The 19874-nt window shown below is 37.0% G+C and overlaps 1 protein-coding gene across 1 annotated transcript in view; it reads right to left on the bottom strand.

Annotated features, from left to right (window-relative positions):
• The window catches only part of AIMP1 (aminoacyl tRNA synthetase complex interacting multifunctional protein 1), a 35398-nt gene that overhangs the window by 4466 nt on the left and 11058 nt on the right, over nucleotides 1-19874 (bottom strand). The window contains exons 2-5 of the mRNA XM_057404592.1: nucleotides 10142-10275; nucleotides 9311-9424; nucleotides 7902-8060; nucleotides 4312-4523 (exon numbers count right to left, since the gene is read on the bottom strand). Coding sequence (XP_057260575.1) covers nucleotides 4312-4523; nucleotides 7902-8060; nucleotides 9311-9424; nucleotides 10142-10275 — 619 coding nt within the window. The remainder of the gene's footprint in view (nucleotides 1-4311; nucleotides 4524-7901; nucleotides 8061-9310; nucleotides 9425-10141; nucleotides 10276-19874) is intronic.

Raw genomic sequence — 19874 nt, forward strand, 5'->3', positions numbered from 1 at the left:
TAAAAGAAAAAATATCAATACCCAAAATGAAACAGTTACAATAACAAGCTGATCTTGCATAAACTTTAAGGAAGCCCATTGACTGAAACTTTCTTAAATTACTGCTACACAAGAAATGGCTGTAAGATGTCAGCGACACTGAAGTGCAAATTGTAGATATTATCTATCACTGAATAAAAATTGGCAAATAGATAAATAGAATAGAAGAAACAAGATTTCTGCATTTGGTACTCAACTTTAGTTTTGACTTACTGGAAAAAAATTCAGAATTCAGAGCATTGCTTTTTTATTACAGATTATACAACTGACAAAACCAGACTGTATTAATACAGAAATGGAGATCATCATCTTCAGCAAACTAACATGAGAAAAAAAAAACTAGCATCACATCACTCCCTCCTCTCCAATCAGTGGCCCAAATGTTTACATATATTGCATGATATTTTTGTATGAGAAGTAGATTACTATTACAAAATTAAGACGTACTTATAAACATTTCAAAGATACACATTATTCCACCACTTTTACCTCAAATGCTTTTGAAAAACTGCTCTAAACTAAGATTCACACTGATTTCACAAATTAATGGTAAAAAACCCACAAGGTTAATTTTTATAAAACAAAAAGAAAATCCCACCCCAAGATGGTCAGCCAAAACCATAACTCTGCTATTTGAAGGGTGGTTTTTTGCTCTTTATTATAAATGGCTCAATTTTTAAGCCTGTCTTCAGATAAATGACAATTCCTTAAGAACAGAGAAAAAAAGAAACTTGACCTGAACAAGTGCTTCCTGACTGCAAAAGTTTTCGGTTGTTGTGGGTTTCCAGAAAACACAGGACTGATTACAATAACAACAGCTCTGTGTTCAGGCATTCCTTCTGTCAAGGAAGCTGATGTTTGTGTGTCATTCTATCTGCACTGCTCTTAAGAGATCTTTATACAGTAAATGATAAATTAAACCCTGAAAAGCAACAGCTACAAAGGGTCATATCCTGTAATTCTACTGATGATCACTCTCTGTAACCACAAAAATTAGAGGAACATATAAGCAACCTAGTTTTTCAAAGCTAAGTGTAAAAGTAAATTTGGGAGTTTCCTGACAGATAGATAAGATTGGGCAGAAAAAAAAAATAAATCTGACTCCCATTATGTGAAAAGTTCTATCAGAAATACAGGGAGTTACTGAAAGCAGCTGAAGGTGACACAGATAGTGTGCTTCCTTCTGCATATCTCTTATTATCCAGTAAAGTAAAACTATAGGGTAAATCTCTACACTTAAAAGGAAACAAACAGAAGCAAGTCTTTGTCTACAGGGAACTGATAAGTCTTTGATAGCTCAGGACATGTTTGATACATAAATGACCTGAGACTCAGCAAAGGATATTCAAATGTTATCTCCTTGAAGAAATAGTAACAATCACTGTTGGCCTTCCAAAGAGCCTTTTGTTTCAGAAATCCAGGAACTCCAAAACTGACAACTAGTGATAAACTCATTTACTTTCAGCAAATATGTTAGTTGTGACAGTTTCTAAGGTTGTGCGCACAGCTACTTCACATTCAGAATAAAATAATGCAGTTTCCCAACATGAATGAAGCACAGGAACTAAACCAAGGAAAAGTTAATCCTGAAGTTTACCATACACAAACCCCAAGACTTTACCCATACCCGTCTAACTTGTTAATCGGGTAGCTATCCTGCTCTATCTCAAGATCAGACAGTGTGCCAGACTGCAATGGCTAGTAAATAAGAGTTAAAACCAACACACTGATTGCTTTAAAACTAGAGCAAGCTGCAATGCTAACACCAACAAAAAGCCCTCCTTAATCTATTACATGCTGGCCTGCATCTTAAATTTTCCAGGAAATGTAATTTTGCCAGCAAAAGTAAGAAGCTTGGTTATACAGATTTCTATTTGTTTCATATCTGAAAAGAAACACAGTAGCACTTAATATACTTGAAGCCTAATGCCACAAAAGCAGAGGAAAAATGGTTTAAGGAAGGTGTCTTCTATTACACAGAATGTGTCAATATGTTTACAATCATGCTGTAGCCACGGTTCTTTATAATTTATAGAAAAATGTTTTCCATGCAGACTAGACAAGGAAAATCAGAAGATCAAGAGTATGTACGAAGAACATAATTACCACTCTATTTAAGAAAAATAAATGTAAATTCCAGTACCATTTGCTAATTCCTGGGTGGACAACATTAACCCTTAAATAATGCTCTAGAAAGAAAAAAACATTAAGCCAATTTAAAAAGAAAGGAAAAGTTTATGGTATAAAAATGAGACTATACAGTTCCTAACAGATATAGCTGTAATGCATTCTCTCACAAAAAAACGGTTGCAGGATAGCGTTTCTGATGATGACCTCTTCTCTTCTTGCTAGGTTTTAAGATACATGCCCTGAATTCTCATCCTTCACTTTAGAACACTGACATGAGCATCTCCTAGGTTAAAGGGGATTTCAGGGGAGAAAAAAAAGCAATACTTGAGAATGGTCTGTACTTCAAGAATAATTGCCCGAGACAGGTATTGATGCTAGGAACACACAGAGATCCACTTCAAAAAGCCAGATGCAGTGGCAGAAAAGCTGTCTATTCCTGCTGGCATTTCAGAATGTTCTCCAGTTGTCCTCAGCTGCTGCTGAAAGAGCCAGTATTAGCATGGTCCATCTTGTGCTTCAGTTCCATATCCCTGTTACCATCTGTACAAGAGATACTTGGGACTGCAACTTTTGACTTGGCTTCACCACCAGCAGTGGTACACAAAAGCAGAATGTACAACACATGAAGTAGGCATGCAAGAAGTTTTCACACCCCTAAATAACTTGCACTGCATACCAAAATGTTAATGAAGATATACATTGTGCTTCTTAACCAAAAGTAAAATCAGATGGTACAAATACAACAAACACTGCTAAATTAGATCAATCATAAATAGCTGATTTTTTTTTGTGAATTACACCCCTAGCCCTTGATCTGACTGACATACTTATATAAAAATCTGTACGTAGTTTCATGGTAGGCCTTCACGTCTTTGAACACTTAAAAAAACCACAAAAGATGGAAACTTGCCCCTAAGAATTTACTCTCTAATACAGACTTGCTGAAAACCAAACCCTGACACACAAACTAGCTGTTCCCAAAGAACGTGCAAAAATGATCCCTAATTCTTTTTTAATGAGTACTTTGGATTATTTTTTTCCAGACAGAAAGCAGGTTCAAGAGAAAAGACTGGTACTGCCACTGCATTCTATACACTTCATGTTCCTAAGTTTATTTAGACAGGCTTTAAAGATGTTTTTCTACATACATACTTTGAGAGTTGACTTACAACTTGAGAGTTGACTGCTAGCAATTTGAATTTCTGTCCACTGCAAATCTAGTAACTGGACATTATCAGGTGTCAGCACAGAACAATTAGTGTATTTACTATTTTTTTTCAGTTCAGTAACTTTCTGCATCATAACAACAATCACAATTTTAATTGCTTTCTGTACTTGCAGTCTTAACACAGGGACAGGGCATTAATAAGGACTGAAAAGCCACTTGAGAAAATGCTGCTTTTCCACACTAAGATCAATTACTTCATGACCCGTTCCACAGTTGATCTATACAAAATCACTTTAACTGCCAAGACTGTATTTGAATTTAAAAGCAGCCTTCAGTAAATTCCTGCCTTCCATGAACCCTTTAGAAGGAAGGTTTCTCTAAAAGGAAAATGTAATCTTGAAGTATTAGATTGTTCCCAAGACATACACAAACACAAAATGTATCTACTAAAAAAAGCACAGAGGCAGACCCTATTCTGGACAAGAAAGTAAAAATACACATTTTGAATTCCTGTTGTTTAAGCCGCTCACTACCATCTAAGTCAAATTTACATGCGCTTTGCTTTACTGCATGCCAAACACTTCAACAGGCTATGAAGAAAATTGGATGGCAAAGGTTTCAAAAGTTTGGCTGATAGCAAAATAATTTATTATGGGTTCTCTATTACATACTAGGAAACCTGAAGGGAGAGTCACATCTGTTTGGTTTAGGAGCCCACTGTGTATTAACGGCATCACAGAGGAGTCAGGACATGATCCCAGGACGGAAGCAGAAAGGAGCTGATCAAGGGGAAGAGTACTCCTCTGTTTTCTGGCAAATGTTGTTAAGTGTTACTTGCGTTTGCATTTCACTTTTGTTTTCATGACCACAAAAATCTTTTAGCAGATGAAACGCATCCTATAAACAACATGTTTATGAAGCTCTTGAGATACTTGAGGAATGGAAAAGATATCAGTAAATAATTTTGTCAATACCTGATCCAGAGAAACATGTTTCACTAAACCGCTGACAACAGTCCTTGGGCTTGCTTCACCAACATCCACTTCTTCAACATACAGAGTGTCTGCATCTGGATGCTTTTTGGCAGTGATAATGCAGCCAACACGAAGATCCAGTCGAGAAACATCTACAGGTTTTGCATCACTACTTCCAGCAGCTGGCTGCTGTTTCTTCTCCTTCTTGTCACCTATTAAAGAAAGTTTAGTTCATGAAATAAACATTTAAAAAAGCATAAATAATGTATATGACTATTGCAAAGGAAAGCAAGGTACAATCTGAGAAACAAGTGTAAGTGCAAAACACAAATGAAGAGTAAAGAGTTAGCACCTTTATTACTAGTTTCCAGTAGAGATACAATCCTATCATAGCTTGGGTGTGATAGGACCTTAAAGATCATGGAGTTCCAACCCCCTGCCACAGGCAGGGCCACCTTCCACTAGACAAGGCTGCTCAAAGCCCCATCCAACCCGGACTTGAACGCTGCCAGGGATGGGGCAGCCACAACTTCTCTGGGCAACCTGTGCTAGGGTCTCACCACCCTCATAGTAAGTATTTTTTTCTTAATATCCAATCTACATCTCCCCTTTATCAGTTTAAACACATTCCCCTTCTCCTGTCATGACATGTCCTTGTAAAATCCTTCTCCAGATTTTTTGTAGGCTCCCTTTATGTACCAGAAGACTATTACAAGGTCTCCCCAGAGCCTTCTCTTCTCCAAATTTAACCACCCCAATTCTCTGAGCCTCTCTTCAAGAGCAGCCCTTCAAGATGACCTTAGCTAACATTCTCCACTATCCAAATATACTAGTGTGCGAAAATGCTCATGGCTTACGAGGTTCCACTGATGCAGAGTCTTTATTCTATGGCAACGCAAGGGTTTATTATTACCTACACATGCTGTACAGTATAAAACATCAATGAAGCAACACTCCTCATACTTAGCTGCTTTAGATATTCCTTTCAAGATGAGCAAGTTACATCTAGTTTGTATATAAGACTGTCCTGTTTAAAAGTTATTCAAATTTGCTTAACAACTATAATCTCCATGGGCCTAAGATACATCTAAGAAAACTTACTTAAAATAAGCATATTCTGTTATTCCTTTATGCAAGACAGTTTACTCGTAAACTAAATTCCCTTTCTTACAGAGCAAAAGAGGAAAAAGTGGACACAGCATATAATTTTTCATTACCCTTGCTCTATTAGAAGCTTGAAATTACACAATACATTCAGAAAAATACTGCTTTTTTATTATTAACATAAGTGGTAGCTCTTTAAAAACATTTCAGTTCATATACGATGAATAAAAAGCTCTGGTGTTTATTAATCAAATTGTAATGTAATTAAGATTAATAAAACCAGTCATATTCATAATAATTGAAGAGAAACTGAAAAAATATCATCAAAATACTTAACAATTAATGTCTGTAAGATAATTTCAAAAGACCTGCTATCTTTATCCTTGGTATCATTCTTCACTGTTCTCCACTTCATGACATTTCTCTATAATACACAACTGGGAGGAGTGGCTGACCCGCCAAAGGACCATGGTACCCTCCAGAGGTAACTGAGCAGGCTGGAGAAATGGGCTGACAGAAACCTCCCTAGAAAGTGCTCAAGGCCAGGTTGGACAGGTCCTTGAGCAAACTGGTCTAATGGGAGGTCTCCCTGCCCACGGCAGGGGTATTGGAACCGGATGATCTTAAGGTCCTTTCCAACCCAAACAATTCTACGATTCTATGATAATCATCTGGAGCCAAATAAATCAGTTTTTAGCACCCTATTTATTTCACTTCAGAGAAATGTAGTCTGTCACAAAATAAGGAAAAGAGCAAAGCATGTCTGTACACAGCATACGTAAGGATGTGCAGAAAACATCCACTTCAGTGTTGCAGGCTAAGGAGAGAACAGCACTTGTCTGGCCTGTATTGGCATCAGCCCAGGATCAATATCCAGAGACGCCTCACAGATGAGGTTTGCAAGCTGAACAAGGACAATGGCAATAACCAGAGAGGAAACATACGAGATGGGTGACAGAAAGCAAAGGGATTTGAGATAGTGCATAATTTCATCAATTTCAAGACTGAAAACCAAATTTTATTAGTTACTTTTTTAAATACTACACCTACAACAGATGTTTAACTGCCCAGAAATAACCTGTGTAGGGCTACTAGTTAATGCTCTTACCATATTTCACCTTTTCCCAAATACAGTCACTGGAAGGAAAAAGCCAAACAGACTGCTTTCCAAATTTAAGCTACTTATGCAAAATGAGAGGAAACAACACAAGAAAGTTTTATTTTTCCTTACCAATTACATGCTTGCTCTGCAGCCACTGAATACTTGAAGAAAATAGTTAATTGCCTGATATGACATATGGCCTCTGCTTTTATATTTACAGCCCTGAGGAATATTGATGTGTCAAAGGCTGCAGTACATCAAAAGAAACGAAGAAGCTTATAAGTCTGCATATAGCTCACTAGAAAAATCAGAGACACAGCGCCCTATCAGCATAATATCCAAACTGTGAAAAGCTGTACAAATCAATTCATAGCAAATAAATAATAACTTGCCTAAGAGAATGATTCCAAAACATCAGTTTAAATCACAAAGACATCTGTATTTTTGTGCAAGTGTAACAGACATCTATCTTTTCTTCTATTAAGAGAGTTGGTTTAAAAAAAGTCAATACAGACAGCTAAAAGAGAAAAGGAGGAGGAAAGGTGTTAGGAAGGCTACTATCCTTCTCCTACATTTACTCCCTGTTGACCAAACTAGATTATGTTATCTGCCTATGTGCTTACCCCAGTACACTTACTCTTAGCCACACAATTTCACCAATGATGACAGGGATGCATTTGATCTAAAGGAACTTCACTACCTGTAAGAATTTTCCAGGAATAATAAAGAAAAACAAAACAACCCAAAACTAACAACAACAAAACCCTTAAAAAAAAAAGAAAAAAAAAGAAAAAAAAACAAAAAAACAAACCTGCATACTTTTTTTGCAGAAAATGGCAATTTTGCACTCTTCCTTTAGTATTATGTGATGCTACCACTGTTTGCAATAGATTTTGCTGAGCTCATCTTCACCTTTTGCTTGCAGTGTTTCCATAGCAGAAAAAAATTCTAACTAAGCCTCAGAACAGAAAGCCAGTCTGCCAAACTTCTCTAAGTTTTGCATCCTCATCTTCATCCCACCTCCTTCCCCCTTTTTATCCCCCCCCCCCCCCCTTTTGTGTGCATATTCTGATTTTGCTTTTTTCTGCTGTGAGGTATTTGGGTGCTTTGTGGGAGGGTTTTTTCTTTTGTTATTGTTAAAAAAAAAAAAAAAGAGTTCAGTCACATTAGAAGAAATTCAGCATGTATCCCATGTAATTAAGAATCTGCAGCTTACCAGATAGCCTTCATTAACTTCAAGTACTTCCAAGTTTTAAGAGCTAGTGCATGAATCTTCCTATTATGGCTGTAGAAACTGTTTTTTTCCTGTACCCAAAATGATGTAAAAATGCTTGCATAAATTAAATGCCTCAACTGTCTCTCACAGCTAAGAAAACTTAATTACCTTTTTTTTCTGCTTTTTCCTTCTTTTTCTTTTCTTCATCTTCACCTTTATTTTCATCCTTGGAACCAGTAGATGATGTGACTGCTGTAGTTTGTGAAATATCATCTGAAACCGAAGCTGTAGAAACGGCTGTACCAGGAGGAACTGTGATCTGTTTTACTAAAATCAAAACCACAGAAGTTAGAAGGATTACCAGAACTTTGAACATTTAAAGTTTCTGACATAGATGAAACAGTAGAGAGAACTGAGAATTTTGCTTAAAATACCTACATTACAGCTGCTGAATAGTGAAGCACAACGTTGTGAAACACATTTCAGAACTCAATCTATATATGATCATTGTGATCAGTTAAGAACGCCTTTGACTGTGTTCATCTAATTTCTGTGTTCAACTACTTAAATCTGTCAGAGTAGCATACACTAATTTACTTAAAAGAAAAAACCAAACTCTTAATTTAGTCCTATCACCTTGTAGATAAAACAGCTAAATAAAGCTGGTTTCCATCTTGGAAAAAAATAATCCTTGAAACCTCTCTCAAACATAACAAATTCTGTGAAATATCCAACACCTGTCAAATATTGCTGCAAAGTAACAGACAATGGAAAAATATTTCTCTGCATTTATACAATGCTAATCTCTCTGAAAACGGAACGCGTTGTTTTACCAGAAAAAACATTCAATACAGTTGAAAGCTAGGATCCAGCTAAATTGGATACTATCTCTGACAGCATGGGTAAAAATAGTAATAGCTGTTGATGGCAGAAGAGGCTTTCTTTGAAAATAATTTTAAACAAAACATGCAGGATCTGAAACACTTCAGTTTTGTTTTTTTCTCCTTTCTTTTTACTACAAATTATATAAAGATGGTGCAAGATGAACAGAGCTACACAGAGGAGTGCAAAGAAGGAAAAAGTGCAATGAACGGCTGGTCTTACTAAAGCATGAAATCAGCAATTCAAAACACATTGTTTCTAATTTTACATTACCACAGATTTTCTAATAAGTCACTGCCTATCTGTACTTTGAACTATGGCTTGATTTTCCATAGGGATTTTTCAGTCATGACAGATTAAAACCTTGCGAGCATCACAAAGTGTTAGACATTCAGCAATCTAAGGTACTATAAGTAGTCACTGCCATCAGTCAAATTCATGGCTAATTATGAAAGTCATTGGACAAAATCATACAGAGAAGCAGTTCCATGTCTGATTAAGGTCTAGCATGTTAGTCTTGCACGTAATAAAATGTTGGAATTGAGTAACTTGTCATAGGCATGGAACCTAGGAAAATCCAGAATTTGTAAGAAATACCACAGAGTCACATAGAGAAAGATAAAAATCAAGACAGTTCAGATCATATTTTGTGCTAAGTAGATCTATGTTGGATGAAGATAGGACTCTTCCCCCACCTCCATTTCGAATTTCTGCCTGGATCAGCTCCTGTTTCAGCCCTTCAATTTCTTTCTTCAGTTTAGCGTTTTCCACACGGAGCTTCTTCTCTTCTCGGAGAGATGCCTGCAAGACTAGAGGTTTCAATCATTAGGGTTCAATCATTAGGGTTCAATCATTAGGGTTCATAATTTGGCAAACAGAGGTTTGGTTGTTTCTTTTTTTAAAGAAAAGTGAAACACAGTGAGCAAAACAAAAAAGTGGAAGCTTTCAAGGAGTATGTAATCAGGGATATTTTGTAATCCTTTTTTGTTGAAATAGCCATTTTTTACAATACTTATGTACTCACATTGCCTCTCAATATACTAGCTTCTCAGACCCCTAAACAGACTCACAAGAAATCTCTTTGAAAAAGCTTGTTCATGTTTATAATACAGAGCACCTTAATTCATTGATACCAATATAAAAGTTGAAGGTATGATACTCTTGAGAGAAACCCAGTGGTGAAAAAGCAGTAACACATTCAGGCAAATGCACAGCCTCACACTGCTCCTGACTCCCTTTCTCCCCCCAGGTAGGACTGTGTCCTACTGAATTTCCATTATCTGTTTGTGTCATTAATCCTTCCTCATTCATGCCTTTTCATCTTCAGAATAAGCAGCTTCAAAAAAACCCCACAAACCACTAGAAAGTGAAGTAGTGCTACTATTACAATCTTTATCTTGGAGATCTTATAAGGCTTATAAGGCTGACAACATCAGTGAAGTTGTCCATGTTCTCATTTTTTTCTACAAGGAGTTAATGTTAACCATCTGGTTAATGAGTTTATCATAAGATAGGTAATTCCTTACTAGCTTTCTCCTTGAGCAGAGCAACTTGTTGCTTGAGGTATTCAATAACTTGATCGGCCTCTGCACCCTTCTGCTCCAGTCTGTTCAGCACTGCATTGTTGGCTGCCATCTTTACCAAGAAACGGGCTGAAAACCTAGACAACAACAGACAGTCTAAAATTAATGACTTCTTAACATAATAATGCTGCCATCTCTCACCTAAATTCAGTTGCTGGATAAGGAAGTTTGATAAATGAAGAAGCTGGGCTCTCACCTCCTAATGCAAAGCCCAAACAAAAAGCAACGTTGAATAGAATCTATGTCTGACAGCTGCTTTCAAGTATTTTGGAAGAAAAGCTACCTTTCTTCCCAGCTGCAGAAAACATGTTCTTCCTTTATGAAACAAAAAATTCCACCTTCTCACAAAGGTCTGAATAAATCAGGGGAGGGGGAAGAAGGAAATAAAAGAGAAAAGGCTGGACAGCAGAATACCATGTCCTGGTTTCAGCTGAATAATTTATTAAATGTATGCAGAATTTTATTGAGACTAAGAAAATAGAAACATCCCACAAAAAATTCCAAACTTTTCTAATAAATTTATTAAAAATATACTGAATACTTCACACACTGTGGTTGTGCCTACATTAAGAATTCCTGTTATTTTATTTTTAAGCAGAATTTATCAGAATTTTTACTCAGGTTGATACAACTTTTATTCCAGGTTTACACCTTCAGAGTTATTTTGTTTCCAGTAAAATGGAAGGCTGGGCACAGAGTTAACAAATTAAAGAAGAAGGAAAAACAGAAGATCAGTAAATGCAAGAGCACAAATAAATGCTGTTCAACCTTCTTTTAGCATGTTCAACTCCTTTTATTGGGTTTCTGTAATGTTCCAGAAACTAGCTATACCTTGTGTATAGCCCATATTTCTTGAAAGCTACCATATTTGGCTACTTCCTTCTCTGCAACATTTGTGTCTGACCACAAAAGCTTGTATAGTATCAACAGAATGATGAAATACAGTCACTCATATCTGCAGCAGATCCTTTATCAGTATCTGGATGAACAAAGAAACTGTACTAAAAGCTGGCACATCTTTAAATCAAGAAAACTGATTATAGGTGGGAAGAAAAGACACCTTGCAGATCTTCACAAATAACAGTGATACAATTCCAGTGAATTTCCCCATCAACTGCAACAAAGGGAAGAACTGGTAAGAAAATGGTAATTCAGATGCATGCATTGGCTCCTCAACCTTATCAAAGCCCAAAAACGCCTTTTCCCACATCAAAGCAGAAGAAAACTTTCCATTTTATTGCAAGATTATTCTGACACTATGACCTAAATCTGTTTTTAACATACCAATATGCTCTGTTAGTATTTGCAACAAAAGCCATGCTGAAAACAAAACAGGTTTAGAAATAACTCAAAGGTGAACAGATAGAATCACACTCATGCCAGTGTTAAAGTATCACCTTACTGCGCTCTCGGTATCAACTTATATTTGATATCTGATCTTCTATTACAAAGAACTTAATTCTCCATAGCTATAGATCTTTAAAAAAAAAACGGCAAAAGACAATGAATAAAACTCAGTCTAATTAAAAGTTCCCAAAGTAAAATTCACAATGCCAGTGAGATATACAGTAGTCAGATGATACATGTGGTATACTGCTCCTGCACAAAGATGAATGAACCAACATCTTGACTCCTTTGCAATCTAATAAGATCACAGTCTGCTTTACACACACTGCTTCACTTAAAGATGCAAGAGCATTACTGCCATCACACCTTCTGACCATCCACAACAGATTTTTCTTTTAAAAGAAAGGGATTCTCATGGACAGAAAAGCTGCAAAATAATCTCCTTGGAACAGCTAAATTAATTTGAATATTCAAATTAATCTCTGCTATTAAGAAAATAATTTCTGCTTTATGCGCAATTTGAAAACAGAGGGTTTTAAAAAGGAAAGTTATTCCAATAAATTACTGATTTAGTTGTCAAATTGAAATAGACATAAAAACTATTATGGCACAAACCAGCATAATACAAAGTCTGGGGTATTACTGTCTGCATACCAGTAAGATTTCCTGCAAGCTACATATTCTCTCAGGGAAACACAATACTAACAGTGGAAACTTTGCCAATAACAACAGAAATGCTACAAATACTTCAAAGTGAATAGAACTGGTACATTTTATAGGTTTTAGCCAAGTTGGCTAATGAACTGAAGATCAGGAAATGAAGTTACATGATTACAACAGGTAGGCATTTTCCCAGTTGTCAAATAAATTTCTGTAAACCTAGTATTATAACAGTAACACATAGGAACAGGTATTTCCAATAGTAATATAAAGAGCCAACAGGCTGAAATGAACTGCTGCACATACAACAGAGTGATAAAACTGTATCTAAAAGGGGTACATAAAAAAACAGTTAAGCCCCATCCTTTATTACAAAACACAAAGCACATTAAAAAATTTAGCACTGCAACAATAAAAAGTTACAGTCAATTCATTATTTTTTTAAGCTTTTCCCCATTTCTTTTGTCTTCTATTATGCTAATAGCCCCCCCACTCCACAGGAAAAAAAAGCCCTCAAAGCACCAACTCCTATTGGCAATACACAAAGAAAGAAATAATATAGCTTAAAAAACCTGAATTGTATCTTGTTACAGACACATTCTGAGCTGTGTTGCAGAAAACATTCCAGAGGCCAACTGACAATACTGTCACTTCATACAGTGTGCCTAATGATATGCTTTCTCTTCAAACAAAAAAACAGTTCTGAAAAAAAAAACCCAAGTAAGGAGTAGCTATATTCATACCTTCTGAAAAGGTTAACTTCTTCAAGTTAGCTGGTTAAACAGTTTCCCTTAGCTAAGAAATATTAGACCTCTGAGGACTTCGTTACCTACAAGACATTCAGAACCACTCCAAAACTGACTTGCTCCACTACAATGGAACTCAATCTTCAAATGAAAGACTCAAGTCCTGCAGTTATTATTAAGTTACATATCAAGACATAAAAGTTGCTAATTTCTCATCATTCTACTTGCTGATTGAGTTGCCTATCTTTTTGAGTTGCCTATCTTTTTTAAACAGAACACATTGCCTCCTGCGGTCTTCTAAGTAGCTGCAGTAACCTTAGAGGAGAAAACAAGCATTATTCTACTTTGTTTCTCTAGAACATAACACGAAAGGGTCCCCAAAATGACAAACTGTAATAAATCAAGACTTCTCATATAGTACAAATTACCCCCAAATTTCAATGTTTTACGAATACTGGTTTATCAACATTGGCCTTGACCTTAAAATATATCCAGATCAAAAACTGATGGCTTGGCTTCGTGAGCGAAGATTTGGGAAGGGCTTTAACCATGCTTGCTACAAGCATGATGACCAAGGGCAAGTGGGATATGCAAATCTGGTCGGAAAAAAGGGTGCTTAGGCAATCAGGAAGTATCTGACCAGGACTGTTATCTCCTGAGCGATTTCGAGCTACCCATGCGCTGGTCCGGCCGCATGCAAGGTTGGATCTGAAGCTTCCCATGCACCTTGTCACCTACTGTTTCAACCCTCGCCTGTCCATACAGACAAGTGAGAGTAAGCCCTTCCCCCCTGAGCAGTGGATTTTTTAGGTGAGGCGCAGCTTGTGCAGAACTGGCCCCATCCTTTAAACCTGAGGTTTAACTGCCACAGCCCAGTTAGCTAGGACGGTGACAGCAAAGTCCACAGGTCGTAGGTTTTGTAAGAGTGTCCTTTGACGGAAGGCCATACAAGGCTAGACGAGCTCCATCAGCCCGGGTTTGAAGATAGGAGTTTTCCTTCTCCTATGAGGAAGGCCTGTCTTCGCTAACGAAGATTCAGGAAGACCTTCACCCACGCATTCTGAACAAGACTGTCATCTCCAAGGTCAATCACAAGCAACTGATGACACAGTAGCACAAGAGGCATCTAAGCGGGATACTTAGAGGTGTTCAGTCATAAGCCTGCAGATGGTAGCCTCGCACCAAGAAGATGCTGAAAACATAAAACTTGTTATAGTTCCCCCGGCAACATTAGTATATTTTTTTTGTTTGTTTTACAAGCAATGAAAAGCCAAATACCCATAAAATTAATGACAAGATTTAAAACTCAAACTCTAAAAACTTCGTCTGGAATCTAGCCATAGTCTGAACACATAATCAATTACTTTTCACTATTAGAAAAGAAATCATTTAACAACAACAACAACAACAAAAATACACAAAACCACAACCCAGAAATTAGAAGTCAACTTATTCCCAAAACCTAAAATAATCAGCTCTAAGCATTCCTTTTTTCCAGCTGGGGGCTTAAAAAAAGTTCAGTACTTTAACGTTCTCAGCTTTTTCTTGCAATGCTTTGTTAATGTCAACACACAAGACTAGTAAACACGAGATCTAACACACAGGCTGCTTATTAAGACCTACTGCCTACAGATCAACATGTTCTCCATGTATGTGTCGGGTACATCTGTGACAGTGATGAAGCTTTATTTCAGCATTTTCAACACAGTAGATTTTTATGCTGCTCACTTAGGTAACAGGCATCTTATTGTTCTCAATTTTTCCCCATGGGCCTTAATGCAACACAACCAAACACCATGTGCATTTCCGTTGGTCACGCTGAGCATATGTACAGACAAAAAGTACATAAATTTCCTCTCAAACTATGTAAAATGAAATAAAATTACCACAACTCCTCTCTTCTTCTCTCACATAAACACTAACTCCTCCACAATACCAGGGTAAACTTCAACATCATTCTGACTCATTATTGCTCTTCACTTTGTGCTAGCTATGGAGGAATCAAGTGTTTTCACATCAAAGCCAATCCTACTGATCTATATCAAAGAGCAGACAGCAATAAGAAGATGACCCAGACAGCATAAACATATGCCTTACAGAGAGTACCATGTTTATGAATAGCCATCAACCAAGACCTAAGGCAAGGAACCACTACAGGAGAAAGTAAAAGCCTGAAAAAAAGTTGTTTGCTTTTCAGTTGAGAATTGCAATTCTCAACTGAAAAGAAAAAAATTAGAAGTTTGTCTCATGAAGCAGAACCGGTGGGATCAGCATTATTTTAAAAGCTATCAATGACACAAAGGTAGTACCTCCAATGTTAAATAAAGATCATTAATTTAAACTATAGAAAAACATTTAATAGCATTCCTCTTCCTAAGCTTTTGGTATTAAGTCTCAAGCAGCTTTCAAATTAAACTCCTTTTCTTCTTCCATGAGATGTTTCAAGATGCTTTATTGTGGCCAACTTCTATAGCAAAGTATTCTACGTTCTGTAAGATAGAAAGTATAAACGATCGCTTTGTTTCTTTAAGAAGTGTGTTCAAAGACTTCTATCTGAGCATCCTTTTTGAGTATGGTAATTTCTGGCAGACAATCTTACAAAACCCCATAAACAGAATGTGCCAGCTGTTTGCCAGATTCTGCTTTCCTGTGCTTTGCACTTCTATGTACTGTCATGACACAGTGAATCAGATTTAAGAACCTCACATCACACCTTTTTATCCTTCAAAGTAAGGAACAGTAGCAAGCAGATCAAAACAGAAGGGAAAAAGAGTGCAACTGTTAACTTTCATTAAACCAAAGTATCAGTGCAACTAGGAAACTGTAACTCATCCCCATCTTCTCCTGTCCCAGAGAATCAGGGTTCATGCTTTCCCTATTTCACTTTTTTGGTAATAAAACTTCAGATTAAGATTTCAAAATTATGAAAATTTAATCTATTAAACATGCACACCACACCCCCCCTCCCCACACATAAAAAAAAACGCAAACAAGAAAAAAACAACCCCCAAACAAAATAAAAAAAAAAAGAAAAACAAAACATCAAAACTGAGGAGAGTTAACAACTGATTAGCTTTGAGATCAAATCTTAGATTTGACTATCATCTCCCTACTTTATTCTAATTAAAGCACAGAAGATCAGCAGCAGCTCTCCATTTCTCATCAGGGAGGCAACAGTCTGTAACATTTAGTTACAACTTTGCAGTAATTAGTTCTGCTGCTAGGACATTTTGGAAATCATAATTCCTTAATTGCATAATAAAGGAAAACAGGAAGTTGTTCACAAACGTGTTTCAAAAAACTTTCCTTTTAAACCCGTATACAAATAGGCTAAGGTATCAGTAGGCAGCAGTGTAATGCTGAGAAAGAAAACAGAAGTATTTCAGATATATTAGATATAACTTCTGCATTGCTTGACACTATTTTGTCACAATCAAAGCACTACTTCCCTTGTAATACTAGAGGAAAAAGATCTACTGCACTCCATTACACTTAAGTATCATTTCACCCACACTGAAAACACAAACACACATCAGCTATATAACTACCAGAACTAAGTATACTGTTAGCACAGTAAGGGAAAAAATGTAAGTTTCCCAAATCTCACATTGTTGAAGCAAGTTTACATAATTAAAAATACAGCTTAAGGCTCTAAGTAAATATGTGTAAATGATGAAAATGTAGATGCTCACCTGGGTCCTCCTCTGCATACAGCAAAGTGGACCTACCAAAATATTTTGGCAATGGCTAAAACACTTGAAAGCAATAACTATCAATGATAGAACAATTAAAAGCAAGCAAATGAACAAACAAAAGAAAAAAAAAAATCCCAACACACAACCTCACCATATATTTCTCAATCAAGATTTTGAACAATACTGATAAATTACTGTGTATAAGCTCAAAATGTAGAACTTATTATTAAATAAATCATCATGAAAACTCATTTTTGACTCTCAGTACTAGACCAATGACCTGCTACCAGGTACTAGAAATGTGGCATTATAAAAGGCAAAGGTAGTTTTAGCTATGACCTTTGTATTTTGCTAAACAAAGAATGCTCTTTTTAAATGAGTAAAATGGAATTACAGCCTAAAATGTAAGACAGTATTGTAAAGTATGGCAATACAATTTTGAAGACTTATAATTGCAAAATGACATAAGAATTCCATCTTTCTCATCTCCCCAAACACATGATTGAGTGATTGCTGTAACTGGGGCTTTAAATAGTTGAACAGCCTTGGCTGTTTTTCTTTAGCACTTAAATACAATTTTTAAAGTATTCATTAACTATAAACTCCCATGTAGTCAGCACTGAAAGCAATTTGCCAAGCAGCAAACTGTACAAAGTTGAACATTTCTCCCATATGTTATTTCAACTCACATCTTTTGCACTGCTAGAGTCAGAATAATTGCGTTGCAGATCTCCAAACAACTAACATGTATAACACAGATCATCCAAATAGCTGTGCCAGCCCAAAGGAATGATTTGCTAGCTCTAGAGACCACAGTCCAACCCTTTTGGCTGCCAGATAAATCAGGCTCAAACCCAGCTGCAGACAGATCTTTTAGTAGTCCTGAGAGCCTACCCCTCCCTATTTTAAAGGGCTGTGAATAGTAAAAACACACACAACCCAACCTTTTCATATTGAAAAACACTGCAACATGAAAGAAGTTGTTTTTTTAAAAAAATTGATGGAACACTGAACACACACACACACAAAAAAAAGGCCCATCCACTGGTACCAATTTTGACACAATAGAAGCTACTCAGTAATGATTACTTTTGAAAATGAAGACAAAGCTGTCTTGGAAGGGAATGATTTATCAAAGTCACAAGCAAGTCACAGCATTAATGAAACGGGCAAAAATCAAATCTATGAGAAACAATGAATGAAGAAGACAGACATATGTTAGAACAAAGGTAGAAGCAAGAAATTTTTACTTTAAGAGTATTATGACAGGCTTACTTTGAATGAAAATGAATCACTTTGATCTATATGGTAGAGATCATTAGAAACTAAACAGTCAGAAGTAAAAATTATTTTAGTATTTTGTTCAAGTTTGCCTTTCAAGAGTTAGTAGATGCCATGACTTATTAATTAACCTCATCATATCTTAACAGACCACAGCTGCAACATTCAAAAAGTTAAGAGTACTTTCAATTTCATTCCTGTCCTGGCTGTAAGACTGTGCTAAATTTGTATTCAGGGAGAAGTTTTACTAGTGCTTGTCTCAGTCCAATTATGAATTAACTTTGTACTCTTTCTCAGTTCTAAGCAGACACCCCAAGGACTAAACAAAGCATAGACTACATGGAGCTATGTCCAGGTTAAGGTAAGTCAAGCGATTTGGATGAGGCCTGTCACAAAGACTACATATAAAGTTGTACATAATTTATTAATCCAAGATGACTGCTCAGTAATTCAGAAGACATGGATGGCTCAAAACATGGCTCAAGAAAAGCAACTTCTTTGCACTGCTTGACTTAAGCCTTAACAGGTTACACACCCACTGCATTTGCCGGGTCCCTTGGCAGTAGAGATTCAGCTGGCTGTGCTTTATAGTGCCGTCTGAAATTTAAGTAGCAGCTCATACGCCAAAACAGTTGGACAGCTGTATGTATTTTTTTCAGCACTGTGTAACTTTTGGATCCTACTGCATTAATACTTTAATGGTAATATCAGAATCTTACAGTAAATGATCACCACGTGCAGAAGGAATTCTCACATAAATCCCATGGTGGAAAAGATGCAACACCCACAAAATGCTACCTTATTTCTTTGATCTTAAGCACCAATTTCCAAACATAAAATATATCCAATTATTTGGATCAGAAAGCTGACATTAACAAGTTTTGTTGTGGCTTTTTGGTTGGTTTGGGGGGTTTTGTGGTTGTTTATTTTTGTTTGGTTTCGGTGGTTTTTTTGTTGTGGGCTTTTCTGTTTGTTTGGGATTTTTTTTTTTTTTAGTTAGAAAAGCTTAATTTTCTGGAACTAGGTGTATCCAGTGGCTATCACTGAATACAAAATAAAATAAGTAGCTGCTACTCATGCTTCCAAGTAACCTCACAAAATGCAAAGGCTCAATGTCCACACAGAGACCACTAACAAGTGGTGCTCCTCAGGGATTGGTGTTAGGACCAATCCTGTTCTTTGTCAGCAACATGGACAATGGGACTGAGCACGCCCTCAGCAAGCTTGCTGATGACATCAAGCTGTGTGGTGTGGTGTGGTTAACACACTGAAGATAAGGGATGCTATCCAGAGGGAACCTGACACACTTGAGACGTAGACCAGTGCAAACCTCATGAAGCTCAACAAAACGAAGTGTAAGGTCCTACACCTGGCTCAGGAAAAACCCAAGCACAGCTACAGGTTGAGCAGAGAAGTGATTCACAGCAGCCCTGAAGAGAAGGACTTGGGGTGTTGGTTGCTGAAAAGCTCAACATGAGATGGCAGTGTGTGCTCGTAGCCCAGAAACCAACCATGTCCTGGGCTGCATCAAAAGAAGCGTGATCAGCAGGTCGAAGGAAGTGATCCTGCCCCTCTACTCCACTCTCATAAGACCCCACCTGGAGTACTTTGTGCAGTTCTGGTGTCCCCAGCATAGAAGAACATGGAACTGTTGGAGTAAGTGCAGAGGAAGGCCACGAGAATAATAAAAAGGCTGGACTTGATGATCTTAAAGGTCTTTTCCAACCTAGCTAATTCTATGTTAAGGGGCCTAGAGCACCTCCCATCCAAAGACAGGCTAAGAAAAATTGGGGCTGCTCAGCCTGGAGAAGAGAAGGGTGCATGGAGACTGCATAACAGCCTTCCAGTATCTGAAGGGGGCTTATAAGGATGCTGGGGAGGGACTCTTCCTCAGGAACTGCAGTGACAGGACAATGGGCTCAAACTTAAACAGGAGATACTTGAGTT

This window comes from Pezoporus wallicus, unplaced genomic scaffold (genome assembly GCF_028554395.1).
Source record: "Pezoporus wallicus isolate ANWC-B61680 ecotype Strahan unplaced genomic scaffold, APGP_CSIRO_Pwel_v1 contig_1583, whole genome shotgun sequence".
Classification (NCBI taxonomy): Eukaryota; Metazoa; Chordata; class Aves; order Psittaciformes; family Psittacidae; genus Pezoporus; species Pezoporus wallicus.